Source organism: Hypomesus nipponensis, chromosome 12 (genome assembly GCF_054491055.1).
Source record: "Hypomesus nipponensis isolate SF chromosome 12, ASM5449105v1, whole genome shotgun sequence".
NCBI lineage: Eukaryota > Metazoa > Chordata > Actinopteri > Osmeriformes > Osmeridae > Hypomesus > Hypomesus nipponensis.
The window spans coordinates 7,719,281-7,734,644 of record NC_140372.1 but is presented as its reverse complement, the minus strand read 5'-3'; the positions used below and the strand labels follow the sequence as shown (position 1 = coordinate 7,734,644).

At 45.5% G+C, this 15,364-nt stretch overlaps 1 protein-coding gene across 1 annotated transcript in view; it reads right to left on the bottom strand.

The window, feature by feature from the left end:
• lrp1ba (low density lipoprotein receptor-related protein 1Ba) overlaps positions 1-15,364 on the bottom strand; it is a 68,758-nt gene that overhangs the window by 10,740 nt on the left and 42,654 nt on the right. The window contains exons 54-75 of the mRNA XM_084668580.1: positions 14,923-15,110; positions 14,097-14,280; positions 13,363-13,448; positions 12,485-12,607; positions 10,256-10,437; positions 9,742-9,941; positions 9,060-9,248; positions 8,717-8,865; positions 8,469-8,562; positions 8,023-8,139; positions 7,755-7,874; positions 5,889-6,008; positions 4,930-5,046; positions 4,557-4,663; positions 4,323-4,470; positions 3,400-3,506; positions 2,699-2,831; positions 2,042-2,164; positions 1,786-1,933; positions 1,142-1,260; positions 913-1,047; positions 52-171 (exon numbers count right to left, since the gene is read on the bottom strand). Coding sequence (XP_084524706.1) covers positions 52-171; positions 913-1,047; positions 1,142-1,260; positions 1,786-1,933; positions 2,042-2,164; positions 2,699-2,831; positions 3,400-3,506; positions 4,323-4,470; positions 4,557-4,663; positions 4,930-5,046; positions 5,889-6,008; positions 7,755-7,874; positions 8,023-8,139; positions 8,469-8,562; positions 8,717-8,865; positions 9,060-9,248; positions 9,742-9,941; positions 10,256-10,437; positions 12,485-12,607; positions 13,363-13,448; positions 14,097-14,280; positions 14,923-15,110 — 3,009 coding nt within the window. The remainder of the gene's footprint in view (positions 1-51; positions 172-912; positions 1,048-1,141; positions 1,261-1,785; positions 1,934-2,041; positions 2,165-2,698; positions 2,832-3,399; positions 3,507-4,322; positions 4,471-4,556; positions 4,664-4,929; positions 5,047-5,888; positions 6,009-7,754; positions 7,875-8,022; positions 8,140-8,468; positions 8,563-8,716; positions 8,866-9,059; positions 9,249-9,741; positions 9,942-10,255; positions 10,438-12,484; positions 12,608-13,362; positions 13,449-14,096; positions 14,281-14,922; positions 15,111-15,364) is intronic.

Below are 15,364 nucleotides of genomic sequence, written 5' to 3'. Positions count from 1 at the left end.
GGTCCAAATAACAAATAGTATGGTAAAATGACACAATAAAGAAATGCTCACCTTTAGTTATACATTCCCCGTCGATTTCCTTAAAATTACTTTCACAAGTGCACTTGAATGAGCCTTTTGTGTTTGTGCAGTAATGAGAGCAGGTGCCAAACTGAAGGCACTCGTTCACTTCTGTGGAAGAGCAAACAAAAACAAATCAAATTTAATTTGATCTGACCAGCATTACCATTATTTCCTCTCTTTAGGTTACTAAAGTTGACTGGCCCAGCTACAGCATTTTTTTCAGGCTATTGTATTCATTTGTGTTGTTTCATTTGCATACATTAGAGTGGTTCAGTCTAGATTTTAGGCTTTGTATTTTCCTTCAGAGGCTGTTGTTGGGTTATAGCAACTTGAGAAATGAAGCAGTATTGATTTAATTAATCTGGATGTCATAAGGCTTGAAACATGGAAATAAATAATTCAGCAACAACCAAATTCCAGAAACGTGACTACAGTAGACGGCACTACAATGAACCTGAGCACAGGACCAGACTGATCAAGGAGGCTTATACAGCCAATCTTTGGCTGGCCAAGTAAAATCTCCACCCATCTAAATCCAGTTGAAGAATTTACAAGCTTAAACGATAGAAGATAAAAAGTGCCTGAAAGTAGCATGTTGTAATGACAGTTGCTTTACAGGCCTGAGAGCAGCATAGAGTAGGTATAAGTGTATATATATATATATATATATATATATATATATATTTATACATAATATATGTATTATAATACATATAATATATGTATATATAATACATGTATGATTATATATCATACATTTCTTTATTTTTTCATTTTTTATATTTGAAAGGGCACTTGTGCAAACTGAAAGGGAACTGAGATCAAATAGACCTCTTATACCGTACGCACCTTCACAGAGCCTATTCCTTGGGTCCCTCTGAAAGCCTGGCTTGCACTCACAGAGGGGGTCAGCTCTTGTTTGGTTGCAGATGGCATCATCTCCACACAAATTCAGTCTTTCTCTACAGCCCTGTTCCTTGGAAACTGAAATGAAAAGAGATGCTCAGCCCAGGCCTCAAGGAGCCTGGCAGGTGGAAAGAGCTGGACAAAACAGCCAGAAGCCAGGTTGTCTACTCACCAGTTTTACAATCCTGCTCGTCTGAGCCCCCGTCACCACAGTCATCAAAGAGGTCACACTGCAGCTCAGCTGGGATACATCGATGGTTGCTGCAGGCAAACTCTGTCTTCCCACAAGGTCTGGGAGGCCTAGCGGTGTCCTCTAAACCAGGGCATGGCACAAGAGTGTATACAGAGGTTACTGCACCACCAGGGAATAGTGCAAACCATAATGGGTATGCTCATAACCTAGATTGAGATGCCCTTCCTCTGTTTGTTTGGGTGGATGCATCCTTTTTAGAACTAGGAATGCATTTGAATTAAGCATACTCTGGATACGAAACAGGTTCTTGCCCAGCAATACAAATAGAAAACTGAGAGCAGGGTTCCAGCTCCCAATGCTGATCCCAGATCTCTGATCCCAGATCTCTGCTGATCAGACAGAACCTTGGATGTGTCTGATGAAATGCTTCCTCCTCGGGGGGCTATTTCGAATGCTGGTTCAGGTAGTCCTGTCTCAAAATCTATCCAGTTCAAAATGCAGAATGTGTGGAAGAGAGAGAGAGAGAGAGAGAGAGAGAGAGAGAGAGAGAGAGAGAGAGAGAGAGAGAGAGAGAGAGAGAGAGAGAGAGAGAGAGAGAGAGAGAGAGAGAGAGAGATGGCAACCGATAGGGCGCGCCGATTGGCTCACCACAGTCCTCCTCGTCTGAGTGGTCGCCGCAGTCGTCCACGTTGTTGCACACCTGCTCGGGGTGCAGGCAAACTCGGCCGTTCCAGCAGCGAAACGGCCTTGTCGGTGGACACGGCATTCTGCCTGGAGACGGGATTCAGAAGAGAGAGTGACAAGGGGCACAAGGTGGACATCCTGTATAACCTTCATCTTTCAATCGACGAAAACATCAATCAGAAGCGTCTCTCCTACCGCACATGCTGGGTTCTTCGTCGGAGCTATCTCCACAGTCATCCTCTCCATCGCACACCCAGATGTGAAGCTTGCAAAGCGTGTTGTTGCAGATAAACTCATCGGCGCGACAGTAGGGGGGTCCTGCAAGCAATCAGATAAGACGCTGGTCAACTGGGAGGTGCTGATCTACTGACCAATACTCGATACACACCATATCATGACAAGTTCAGACATCTCGAAAGTGAACAGCGAACAGTCTGACAGGATGAAAGAATCCGATTATTTTCACACAAGCAGAAAGAAGCAGATGTGTTTTTCTTTCTTACTGATTAACACTGCCTTTTCCGGCAGCCTTGCAACCAGCACAACAAACAGCATAGCTCTAGGGGTGGATTTCAACCTGCGAAAATGAATAACTAAACACGCGTGAATAATACACACTGGCAGCTGCGACACACAGGTGTGATACACAAAGGTGACATTCTGATGGTGAAACTATTTCAAAGGGCATAGAGGTAACATATGAGAGGGGAGGTTGAGGCGGGCAACTTTGTATGAACGACGGTGGTGGAGGAACAAAGGCACGAGAGGCCTAGAACAGGGCAGAAGGTCCTGTACTGTCATGTACACTTCACCGTTCTGTTTCACCACAAGGACACACAGGCGGGAGCCTACCCTGCACACAGCTGGCCTCGTCGCTGTGGTCCACGCAGTCGGAGACGCCGTCGCAGCGCCAGCGGGCGGGGATGCAGTAGGCTCGGTTCTGGCACAAGAACTCCTCCTCCGTGCACTCTCTCACACAGTCCACCTGTCAGCACAACAACGACAACTACTAAACGCACACACGTGCATTGTGCAGTACTGATTTGCCACAGCAAGGGCAGTGTCTATACAGCATGTTGAAGATCCAGCCATCCTTCCCATGAGTGTTATCCCCCAGGAAACCTGAATCATTGACTAAATTAAGAAAGACGACTCTGGACTTTGATGCCAGTGAAATTTGTAAAGGTATATGTGTTATGGGAGTTATGGAATACCTGGAAGCCTTCTACAGACTTTGAACAAAGAGCCTGTTTTTAATTACGAACTGATGGAAAAAGCCAAAAGGTCAATGTCACAACAATTCCATGGAGGTATTTCATATTCCTGGATGGATTTTGCACACTTAGATTGACTGTTTAATCTGAGATTAACTGTGCAATCACAGACAATATGATGGAACAGAAAGTAAAATCGGTGAAAACAGGACAAAAGATGGCGACAGCCGTCAGATTTGCGTGTATATGTGTTTGTGTGTGTTAGTGTGTGTTTGTGTGTGTGTGTGTTCGTAGGGGGGGGTCTCTGTTCAGACAGAGGCCAGCTTCCTCAGAACGCACCTCATCCGATCCATCAGAGCAGTCGGTCTGGCCATCGCATCTCCGGCTAGCTGCCACACAGCCTCCATGAGCACAGACGTACTCACTTTGCAAACATGAGGATGCCACTGCAAAACATTACCAGAAAATACTCAAAGCAGTCCACATTATATTGGCTGTGTTGCATGTGTTTTTATGTCTACTGATACTGTTTGGTTGTTGAAGGGCTATCTTTAGATGATCTCGACGGTATTGTTGAAAAGCTATTTCTGAAACATTAGAAATTGATGTGATTTTGTGGTGTCTATATTTGTAACTTCATTGGTCAAAACTTCAGACTTTAGGAAGCTCATCTGGAGCTGAAGTATGTCTGGAGCCCTTTCATTCTCTTGCCTCACAGGGGGGAAAGGCAAAAGCTTTTAGATGCCTCTGAATGGCTGCCCTGCATTTGAGTAATCTAAAGAGCATTCGCAGCGATGGCTGTCCCCCATGGCACCCTACTGAGAAAGTACTCGCTAAAATATTCAAGTCCAGATATGGAAAAAGACCCTTGTGAACTCGTTCATTTAAAATTTCACACCTCTTGTTTGCAGATGGAGCAAAATGTCATGTAGTTATGACTGAGGCCTCTGCTAAGCATTGAACTGCCTCCAAGCAATCTCGCCTCTCCATTACATGACAAAATTACATTTTCAGCATGCATTTCATACAGAAACAGAAAGGGGAACGCTGATTTATATGGGTTTGTTTACTCGTGTCAGGTGTCTATTTGTGTCACAAACCTGGAGTGCCTTTCACTGCATTTACAGGTATTAATTTAACATAGCTTCTACATAGCTTCTGCGTATACACACGTCCTCAAAATACAATCATTATATGATTGATGGACCTCAGTCCAGAGACAAATAAGGAATATCCAGTAGCTATTCTGAAAATGGGCAAACCGTAGCTGATTCCAGGCTCCTGGCAGTTATTCTCATCTTCTCCCATCTTGCAGTCTTCCTGTCCATCACAGAGCCACTTGCGTGAGATGCAGAGCAGATTTAAACATTGGTACTGGTCTTCTGGACAGGAGTGTGTCTCACACCCTTTCTGTGAAAAAAAACAACAAAAAAACCCACTTCAGAGTTACGACCCTTTCCAATAGTTATGGTTCCTATTTGATGTTGTGTGCGTACCTCGTCTGAGTTATCACCACAGTCTTTGTCCCCATCGCAGCGGAAGCGAGCAGAGACGCATTCTCCGTTAGCGCACACAAAGTCCTTGGACTTGCATGTTGCCGGCTCTGAGACATTCCAGGGAGAACAAAGAGGTTTGAAGCCCTGGCTTCCCATCTCAGCATTAAGCATGAAAGACCTTCACCATAGTGAACAGCACCACATATATTCCTTTTATCCGCAGTTAACCAACAACAAGTCCTAACTATAAGCTAAAGTATTCTCCTTCCATAGTGACATCAGGAGCGTCGCTTGTCAGTTCCAACCCACACCATGTCTGGCTACAGTTGTTTATTGACGTGCTGAAAATGATCATTTTACACCGGTGACTCACTGCAGTCATCCTCATCAGAGTGGTCTCCGCAGTCGCTCTGGCCATCACACCTCCAGTGTTCTGGGATGCAGTATTTGTTTTGACACCTAAATTCATGAGGTCCACATGTCTTCTCATCTGCATGGACACAGACCAAACCAGGGCAAACCGAGATCAATGCCATAGATTTATATCCTTATGTTCCAGCTGAATAGAGTCTTATCTATATATCTGTGCATGACTTCTGTTAACTTAAGGCAACAGTGAGGAATAAGAAAAGTCTATCGAGGACAGGAGGATAATATCTTTCCCTCGTTCCCGTGTTCCCCTATTACAATGACAGCCTGCTAATGTCATCTCCTCACGGTGACTCCAGCACTACACAAATGGGCAAGGCAATTTCCTCTCATCTCACTGTCAAGACTTTTAATCCAACTGCCAGGAGAGGAGATGAATACAGAATGCATTATTCATTTACAATCTGCGTCATGTTTGAGTGCTTATATTCAGATTTAGTGTGTCATTAGAAGAATCTTAATTTGAACGAAGCTTATTACTCAGGAACTTCTACCACTATGTTGAAAACTGTATTCCTGGGAAAGATGAGTGAAAATGAAGGAAATAAATCTAAAGGAAATGAAATCACATAGGATTACACATCAGGTGGAATAATAGAATATTATTATTGGTGGGTATGTGGATTTTTAGATGTTCAGTCGCAAGACTACTTCATCTTCAGAATGTATGATTATGTGTGAATCCTCTTGAGCTCAAGTTGTTATTTTTATCCACTGTACTAGACAATGTTCTGGTTGTGTGAGTGATGAGTGCTACATCAAATGTATTTACTAGTGCAGTGATGCAAATAAACCCTCCAACTGGAACTTACATGCAACAATGTACATTCCAACCTGTTCAAATCTCAAGGCTCATGCGCAACAGCCTTTGAAACTCTCTGGGTGAAAAATGGGGTCGCTCACCACAGCTGGCCTCGTCCGAGCCATCAGCGCAGTCAGGATCCTCGTCGCAGACCCACAGCTTGGAGATGCAGTGCATGGAGGTCTTGCATTGAAACTGGTCCGAGGAGCATGTGCTGTCAGCTGAGAAAGAATAGGTGTTGAGATGGAATTACTAAAGAAAGTACTGTGGCAATTCAGTGAAGCGTTGAAAGAAGAGGAGAAGCAATCAATATCTTCCTGCAGTAGGAAGAATGGAAGAACTCTGTCTGTATTACAGGTCAATGCAACTGACAGAAAATTAAAGAATACAAAAATATTAGTGAGAATATCAAGGAAAATATATGTCACTGGGCTTAACTATGCCGCCCCCCCTTCCCCATCGCCCCCCCCCCCCCTCCCTTCCAACTTCTCTGCAGTCAGATCCAGAACATTCTCTGTAGTACGGTGACTTCCAGCTCCAGCTGTAACACCTGCCCTCCCAGCGTGATCATCCCAGACTTACCCTCCTCCTGTCGGCCCTAATCTCCACCCTGGGTGAGACTCAGCCCTGGGAAGCTCAGCCTCCAGCAGCAGCAGCCCCAGCGCCAGCTCCAGCCCCTGCCATCCTCCCCTGCTCAGCCCCCTGCTGGGGCGTTTACCGTACGCTTCCTCTAGCTTCAACACCCCCACCCCAACCACCCCAGGGCACCAGGGTTCCACAATAAGCCAAGCTGGATCTGACAGCCGCAGCAGACACATGCACTAGGGGGAGGCAGGGGAGAGGTAGGGGAGAGGCAGGGGTGGGGGTAGAGGCAGGGGTATAGGTAAGGGAAGGGGGAGAGGAAGAGGGAAAGGGTACATTAAGAAGTAGAGGTAGGGGAGGGGCAGGGGTAGAGGCAGAGATAAAGACAGAGGGAGGGGTTGAGGCAGAAGAGAGAGGGATTAAGATCCACCGGCAGCTTCTTGGAGAGGCCTATCATTAACCCGGTGCTTGTCTCTAACAGGGATTAACATGGACTCTGTGGGGGTTGAGGAGTGACTTGAGCCAAGTTGTCTTAGAAGATGTCACTTGTAAGACAAGTCCTGACAACATGGCAGGTCAGATTACAGGTGCTTTGAAAATCCCCAGGGCTGCACCTCCCCTTCTCCATCATCTTTTTCCTCCCTTTAGGGTGTGCACAAGCGTGTGTGTGTGTGTGTGTGTGTGTGTGTGTATATATATATATATATATATATATATATATATATATATATATATATATATATATGTATCTTTAAATGTCAAGAGACAGACAATCCAAATGAATTCCAGCAGTCTGAAGTTAAACTAGGTCGTTGTAACAGAAAAATGCTATGTTGGTAAAAAGCACAAACTCTGTGTCCTCTCATCTCTCCGTGTGCTTGTACCCTATGCACTGAGCGTGTAATTACATTTCTCTGGGATGCTTTTGGTAGCAATAGCAAGGCCCGCATAACAAAGCCCATCACGGGCTTTTCTAATGGTTTTGAACAGAGGATCAAATCTGGACGGAGGGTGCTAACTCAATCCGTCGTTCATGCAATATGGTTTAATGATACATTTTGAAATACAACCATATAGCTTCTTCAGGGAATTGAGGAAAAGGGATTTCTCCCTTATTAGAGGGGAGAAGATGTATTGTTCTTCTCAGCCAAGACTTCCTCTCTTTCCCTCACTCTCTCGAAGCGCAAGAGGAAATGTCAGCAGTGTTAACAGCTAAGCCTTTTATGAATACTCCCTCATTTTGCAGGGTCATTTTTCACCTGCCGAAACTCGCCAATAAAAAAAAATGTCCCGCTGTCAACCCATTTATCTCTCAGTCAGTCGCCTCTTCAAGACCCTTCCAGAGAAATGAAAGTGTAAGAGAGTGTGGGATCTGGGTGTCTTACGACAGTCTGTTTCATCCTCTCCATCCCCACAGTCATCCTGACCATTACAGCGCAGGTTCAGGGGGATGCACTTCTTCTGTTTCCTGCATTTGAACTGTCCCGGTAGACAGATGTATGACTCTAAGAAGAAAAAGAAAGAAAAGCTTTACTTTCCTTTCCATCGCACAACGTTGTATTCTTTTTACATTTGGAGAATCTTGGAGAAAAAAAAAGAATAATCGTGTGATGAAATTCTTGGAGGCTTGAATGAAGGCGCTCCAAGCCTCACCACAGTTGGCTTCATCGGAGTTGTCCCCGCAGTCGTTCTCTCCATCGCAGATGAAGGGGGGGAGAGCGCACAGTCCTGTGCCGCACTGGAACCTTCCAGGTTGACAACGGAACTCAGCTGGGGGGCGAGAATCCACACACACACATATATACAGACACACACACACACACAGACACATCTTTCACCTCAGTCACTTAAAAAACAACCAAAGGAAAAATAAATATCTTTCTAACCATCAGATAATGAGAAAGATAAACATTTGTGTCTCCACGGAGACACATCCTGGCTTGGTTCTAACACAGTGCTGATAGGTTTTCCGCTGGAAGAGAAACAGAACCGGTGCAGTGCGCGTGCTCAGATGTGAATGATTGTCACTTTAGACTCCAGCAACTCCAGCTGGTCACAGTGTGCGCTGCGCACTACACGATGTCTGAGGGGAGACTCACGGCAGTCTGGAGGCTCATCAGATCCATCGCCACAGTCGTCCACCGTGTCACACCTCCACCAGAAGGGGATGCACTCGTCTGTCCCGCAGCGAAACTGCACCAGACAGCCATTAACAAAGACACACGCATAAGACCATTCCATGATATGAATCCCATTAGTAGTGTAGGGTGTGTACACCAAATACCAGTAGGAACAGACCGTGTGAATAGGAAGAAGTGACTGTCTATGAGGGAGACGGCGCACTGACCTGACTGGCGGTGCAGTTAGACAGGCAGGTCTTAGAGTCGGCAGCCAGGTAGAAGTGGGTGGGGCAGGCACATCTGTATCCTCCTCCTGGAGACAGCAGGCAGAGGTGGCTGCATCCCCCGTTGGTCACCTGACACTGGTGTTTGGGTACTGCAAGTGGGACAAAACACTGCACTTTCCTTCCCATGCTTTTCCCATCCATCTACTCTACATACAGGTGGCCAAACACTCCCAGACGTACAGACACATGCAGACACGTAAAACACACGCGCAAAAGCCAACACGCTCATAGTCGCAGACGCACACACGCAGACGCACACAAATGAACACAGGCAGACAATTACCGTCAGGCTGGCAGAGAGGATGGTACACCTTGATGTTCCTGATGGCATGCCAGGAGCCGAGGAGCTCCACTCTCTGAAGCCCGGAGGTTTTGTGGGCACGGCTCAGGGACTTGGACTTCTCGTCAGTCCAATAGATGTAGTCTTCAAAGAGAGCTAGTCCCACCACTCCTCGGATGTCTAGAACAGGCACTGCAATCAATTGAAAATGGTATGAATCAGGGAGTCGAAAATGCCAGCAGGTGATGTCCCTCGCACACACACTAAGTCACAGTCACCCAAACGGACAATTGCACCCTTGCTCAGGATCTCCTGATTTATGGCTGTGATAGCCAGTTGTGTCAGACAAGTCACTGGTGGGGTTTCTGTTTCATTGGTAAAGTGAAGGATGGACTTGTCAGAGGTTTGTCTGAGCTGGTTCTCACTCACACACAATTAGCACCGCTTCTAATTCAAACCTTGTGCTGAAGAAGTTGAATCATTCTCACCCTAAAATCAGGCTACAAATGATGTTTTCGATTTTTTACAACGGACGATTTGTGTATAATAACTGCATTCCCTATTGGATTGGACTCATTGTAGTATTTAGTTTTAAAGGGTGCAATAATGATCTGTTAGAACAGAATGTTACAATAAACTCACGTGGGTTATAGGGCAAACATAATGACATCCTTATGTCCTGTACCTTTGTGTGCTTTTGAAGTTTCCATATTTGAAAACAGAAGGTGATTGGAGTCAGCCCAGTAAATCCGCTTGGTAGTGTAGTCGATAGTAAGAGCGGTGGGATTAGACATTTCTGTGCTGCTGAACACCAGCCTGTCAGTGCCATCCATGCCGATCCTGCCAATGTGTGGCTGCTCTCCGTTATCGATCCAGAAGACATATCTACAACGGAAGGAAAAACACTTCAGGTTCATTCATTCACTCCTTCTGAACTCTCTCCAGTAATAACTGTTGGAATGTGTTCCCTTTCAGTGGTAGAATGGCTGGACGACCACACAGAATAACAGTCGGATGTCACAAACTCAGAACAATACGAACATATCTATTTCAGATCTGATGTACTGAAGGCTGATGAGCATATATTCTGGAACAGTTTTAGATGATGTTTAGGTGTGTTTTCTAACACAATACTGTCTCCGTTCTGTGACGACCAGCCTGTGATTTGTGGGTTTGTGGAAGAGGGAGGAGGTAGGTACCCAGAACTGGGGTCCAGGGCCAGGTCAGAGGGGCTGGTCAGACCAGTGCTGACCAGAATGGTGGGATAGAGGCCGTTGGCCTTGGACACCTCCAAGGTCTTCTTCTCGACATCACACCAGTACAGGTTCTTCCCAATCCAATCCACTGCCAGCGCACTGGGGATGGATGTCCGGTGGACTATCTGAGGGTTACCGGGTTAACGAAATGAGGACATGAATATTCTAAATAGAACAAACATGTGGCTGATCAACACACAGACAGAAAACAGTATGCTATTCAATAATACAGAAAGCCACATTTCAAGTCAACAACATTTTAACTTGGACTGTGATGTAACCATAGCAACCAAGACCGATAATGTAAATGAAGCCCCTTTGAATCAAAAACGTACACCGTTTTTTTCTTTTTTTTTCGGCAAAACTCCTTGCCATCTTGTGTGGATTCAAACAATGGTTGCACCAGATGGATAAGAAGCACTTCTTTTAACCATAAAAGAAACTCACATATCTTGTCTTAAAAGTAATGGCAGTTATTTTGATTTTCCCTGTCTGAAAGGCAAGTCTCTGTTTGACTGGTTATAAAGTAAGAGAGTTGAGGGGATGAATCGAAGAAAAGCAGGCTGAATCGAAAGTTTGTATTTATTTTTGCCTTTAGGAAATGCAGACATGTTTATTTCCCCTCTACATAAAGAGTTGGATGATAACACTGAATGAAAGGGCAAAGTGGATAAGTGGCATATAAAAAAGCATCAGAGCTTCAGACTGTATGTGAAAGTATGTAAACCTTTGATACTCTGTGTCTACATTCCTGAAATCAAGCGGAGCTGGTTCATGCAGGGGGACACGAGACATAGCGCCTCATTAGCAGCGCGTCACTGGCAGCGCGTCATATCAAGCAGTAGGTGCACATCTTCTTAGCAGGGCGGGTTATTTAATCAGGATATCGCTGCACTCTGCTTTGCTAGTGCGACACAGGGTGCTTCCTGTTTAATCTGCTGCCTCCGCCTCCCCGGCCTCCACCCTTGGTTCTGTGTTTCCTGTCGTAGGGGGAATGCGTCGCTGCTCTCTGCTCGGAGGTCGAGACGGTGTCTCCGTTGGGTGCGGCAGGGAGCCGATGCAAGCACAACCATAATCCCAAATCAAATGTTACAATGATGTGTTGTACCGTGTGAATAAAGTATCAAGTAAATATTATACTGAGTCCTCCTGCCTAAACCATCAGTACAACATGACCACATGGGGGAGCAAACATGCAGACTTGTTACATCCATGCTCCATTCATGCTGTGACATTGGTCTGATACTGTAATCTCAGAAATTGTTCTAGTTTAAGCCCCGAAGCACAAATCCAACAGGGGAATCAAAGGAAGAATCTTTTTTTTGTTTGTTATTACCAATGGTAAAGATTAACAGGCACTAGTGGGGAGGGGGGGGGGGGGCTTGTTATAGTTGATCTTCCACACCTCTTCAGCCCTAATGGGCAACCATGGTTACCCTCCCATCTCACGCCTTAACCCAAGATACCTGCAATGCAGTGGTCCTCATTCACAAATTCTAATACAGTTGTGCACCTCTTTTTTATGCCATACCTCATTACCCTCAAATGGAATGCATTATAGCACCATAATGCAGAGGAAAATGTCCTTATTTTATGTGTGTTTCAATTCAACCTTCAGTTTGGGAGTTTGTCACATTTACAAAGCTACACACCCAGTGTGTTTACTTACAGATTTACAATATATTATCTAAGCCTTGTTATCTTCTAGGCAGTGGAATCCTACCCAGCAGAAGAGAGAAGGGGAGAGAGAGACCGAGAGAGAAAGAGAAGAGAGAGAGGAGAGAGAGAGAGAGAGAGAGAGAGAGAGAGAGAGAGAGAGAGAGAGATAGAGAGAGAGAGAGAGAGAGAGAGAGAGAGAGAGAGAGAGAGAGAGAGAGAAAGAGAGAGAGAAGAAGGAAAGTGACAAAGAGAGAGAAAAAGGAAGATTGAGTAAGAGAGAGAGAGAAGAGGAAAGAGAGAGATAACTAAAGAGACAGAAAGTTAGAGAGAGAAAGAGGAAGATAAACAGACAGACTGACAGAAGGAGATTTACTTTGGAAGGGGACTTTAGTAGTTTGAGCCCATTGATTGAGTATGTCCTTCTAGCAAGAGCCAACACATTGCTACTAGCAAAAGTCCTCTTTTTTTCATATAGAGGACTCATAGAGGACACACTTGAAACTATGGCTGTACCTTAAGGTCACTCCCATTCAGGCGCATTCGGTTTATTCTCCGTTGGCTAGGTGTGCTCGAGTCAATCCAGTAGATCAGCTCCTTTCTGTAGTCAAAGTCTAGCGCTATGATGTTACTCAGACCCTATGGAAGGAAAGCATCTCCATCATTAAACAGTATGCATTATGTAATCCTCAGCACAAAGCTCTTGGGGATGGATTTGGTTAAAGCTAATCAAAGTTATCTCATTGGGGGGTGGGGGAGTTGCTCATTGCTTTGCCCCATAACCCAGAGAATGTTTTGGAGTGTTTGAAATAATGTGTTTTGGAATCATTTCAGACCCAGGATATGAAGATATCCGCCAGACAGCATGGTACAGCAAATTGTATTATTATCTCTGAGATGAGCAGTGCCTCACAGCATGAGCTTCTTGGTCTACAAATCAAGGAGGCATGGTGACTGTACCTGCCTCCTGCTGGTGTCCGTCTTAATCTCCGGCCTGGCTTGAGGCCCGCTAATGCAATATCACAAACTGAACTATGTGTGAGATGGCATTGGGACTTAATCAGACAGACAGACAGACAGATAGATAGACAGACAGACAGACAGACAGACAGACAGACAGGCAGGCAGGCAGGCAGGCAGGCAGGCAGGCAGGCAGGCAGGCAGGCAGGCAGGCAGGCAGGCAGGCAGGCAGGCAGGCAGGCAGGCAGGCAGGCAGGCAGACAAACCCCCTTGTGCAACCAGATCCAAAAAATTCTACCATACTATTCACATAACTTAGTGTGTGAGTGTTCAGTTAGGGTTTAATGTGCTTTGAGCAGATCATCGTCCATTTAACAAACACACTAACATGCACAAAGAAAATATTTCCATACTCTGGCATCGTGTTACATTACCTGTTTCAACAGAGTATAATTGGACCCGTCTGTGCTTATTTTCCGAATCTCGTGGTGGTCCGCAAGAACGAGGAAAGGCTCTTCAGCTGCGAAACATGAAATAAGCAGGGGACTGTTAGGAGGTGAGGACCTCACAGAACACCACCTGGTGACTGCAATTATTACCCAGAGATCCACAGAGGCATGTACTATTATGCAGAGGTGACTCAAAAAATACTGCTCCCGGCGATTATACCCCGACTCATTACTTTTAATAGCTCCGCTGTCTCCTTCCCCCTCTTTGCTCAGCCCCATCAGAGACTGGGGAGGTGTCAGTCATTGTCAAACACGGCTCTCCTCCCCACAGACTCCCATTCGGAACATATGCCAGTAACGACAACACTTCAGGTCCTCAGTACGGATCTCGGCCCTTTCAAGCGATCATGCACCCACATGCTGACAATGACATCATTCTTCTATGACTGCGAGTCCCTAAGAAAAAACTTTCAGGAAGGGGAAAGCTTGAGTGACGGAAACAGAGAGAAGGGGATTAAGTCCAGAGAAGGGGGAGGGAGAGGGAGAGAGAGAGAGAGAGAGAGAGAGAGAGAGAGAGAGAGAGAGAGAGAGAGAGAGAGAGAGAGAGAGAGATAGAGAGAGAGAGAGAGAGATAGATAGATAGATAGAGACAATCAGATGGATGTGGCTGGGGGGGGGGGATGTTGTATGGAGTCGTAGAGGTAGCTACGGATATCCACCTGAGAGAGACTTGCAGCTGTTGTGATTCTTCGCTGGGGCCTCATATCCGTCTGTACACAGGCACTTGTAGGAACCGTAGGTGTTGATGCATTGCTGGCTACAGGGGAAGTCAGACGAACACTCGTCAACGTCGACGCAGGTTTTTCCGTCGTCCTTCAGTCGGAAACCGGGCCAACACTTGCACTAGAGGTGGAGGGGACAAAAAAACAGATAGTGGCCCGTCATTTCAAGAACGTCTTTTATATACTAGGGGCACTGAAGCAATCAACAGAAAGCTAATAGGTGTGGTTGTGTTGGACAAGGCCATGCTCAGACTATAAAACCATGCTGATGATGAGATCTATCTCAAAGCTTCAAGCAGGTCCTGACATATCTCAGATATATCCTATTCTACACATCCCTGTAGCTTTTGGATGAACAAGCCAGTTCTTCACACGTTTTGAAGTGATTCTATGGCTTTTTGTTTCTCTTCAGTCTCCATGTTCATTCTGACAGACTAGAAAAAAAGAGACCTAATGTTCTCCACAGGGCTTAAGGCTTAAAGAACAGAAAGAACAAGTCGCACATTTCACGGATATAATATCTACAAACCAAATAAAGTTTGAAAAAGTCCTTACGCCTGTCATAAATTGAGGAATGTAATAACCGCGTCTCTGTTTAATTTTGTGTTAAACATTTTCGGAGAGCTGCTGAAATATCAACATCAGGACCTTTGCTGGGCTTTGGGCTTTGTTTTAACAGCCTAGTGGGAAGGGGGTGGATGTTGAAGAAATAAAACTAGGCGGCTAGGTGTTCTAGAGTGCTTTAGGGCTAATGAGGTCCTACCTTGTAGCCAACAGGCAGGTTCTGACAGTCCTGAGTGCAACCACTGACATGGCGGTTGAGACATTCGTCAACGTGGCAGCTCCGCTCATCTGAACCGTCCCCACAGTCGTCTCTCTGGTCACACAAGCCGGCCAGGGGGACACAGCGGCCGTTGGCACACATGAAGACGGAACCATTGCACAGGCTTTCTAATGAGGCAATGGGCATCGATGGTAATCAAGCCGTGTTCATGGCATGAACAGAGACAACTTACTGAGTTTAAAAAAGGTGTCACAAACTGGGTGTCATAATACTCCATATCATTATTCTTTGCCACATCTTTGTGCAAACAACGTGCATTCAAAAGTCATTTATTCAAGAAAAAGCAAAGGAAACTGGTCCATAAGCATAAAACTAGGCAAAGAGTCATAGTGAACAGGTGCTTGTGCCCATCCCATATGGG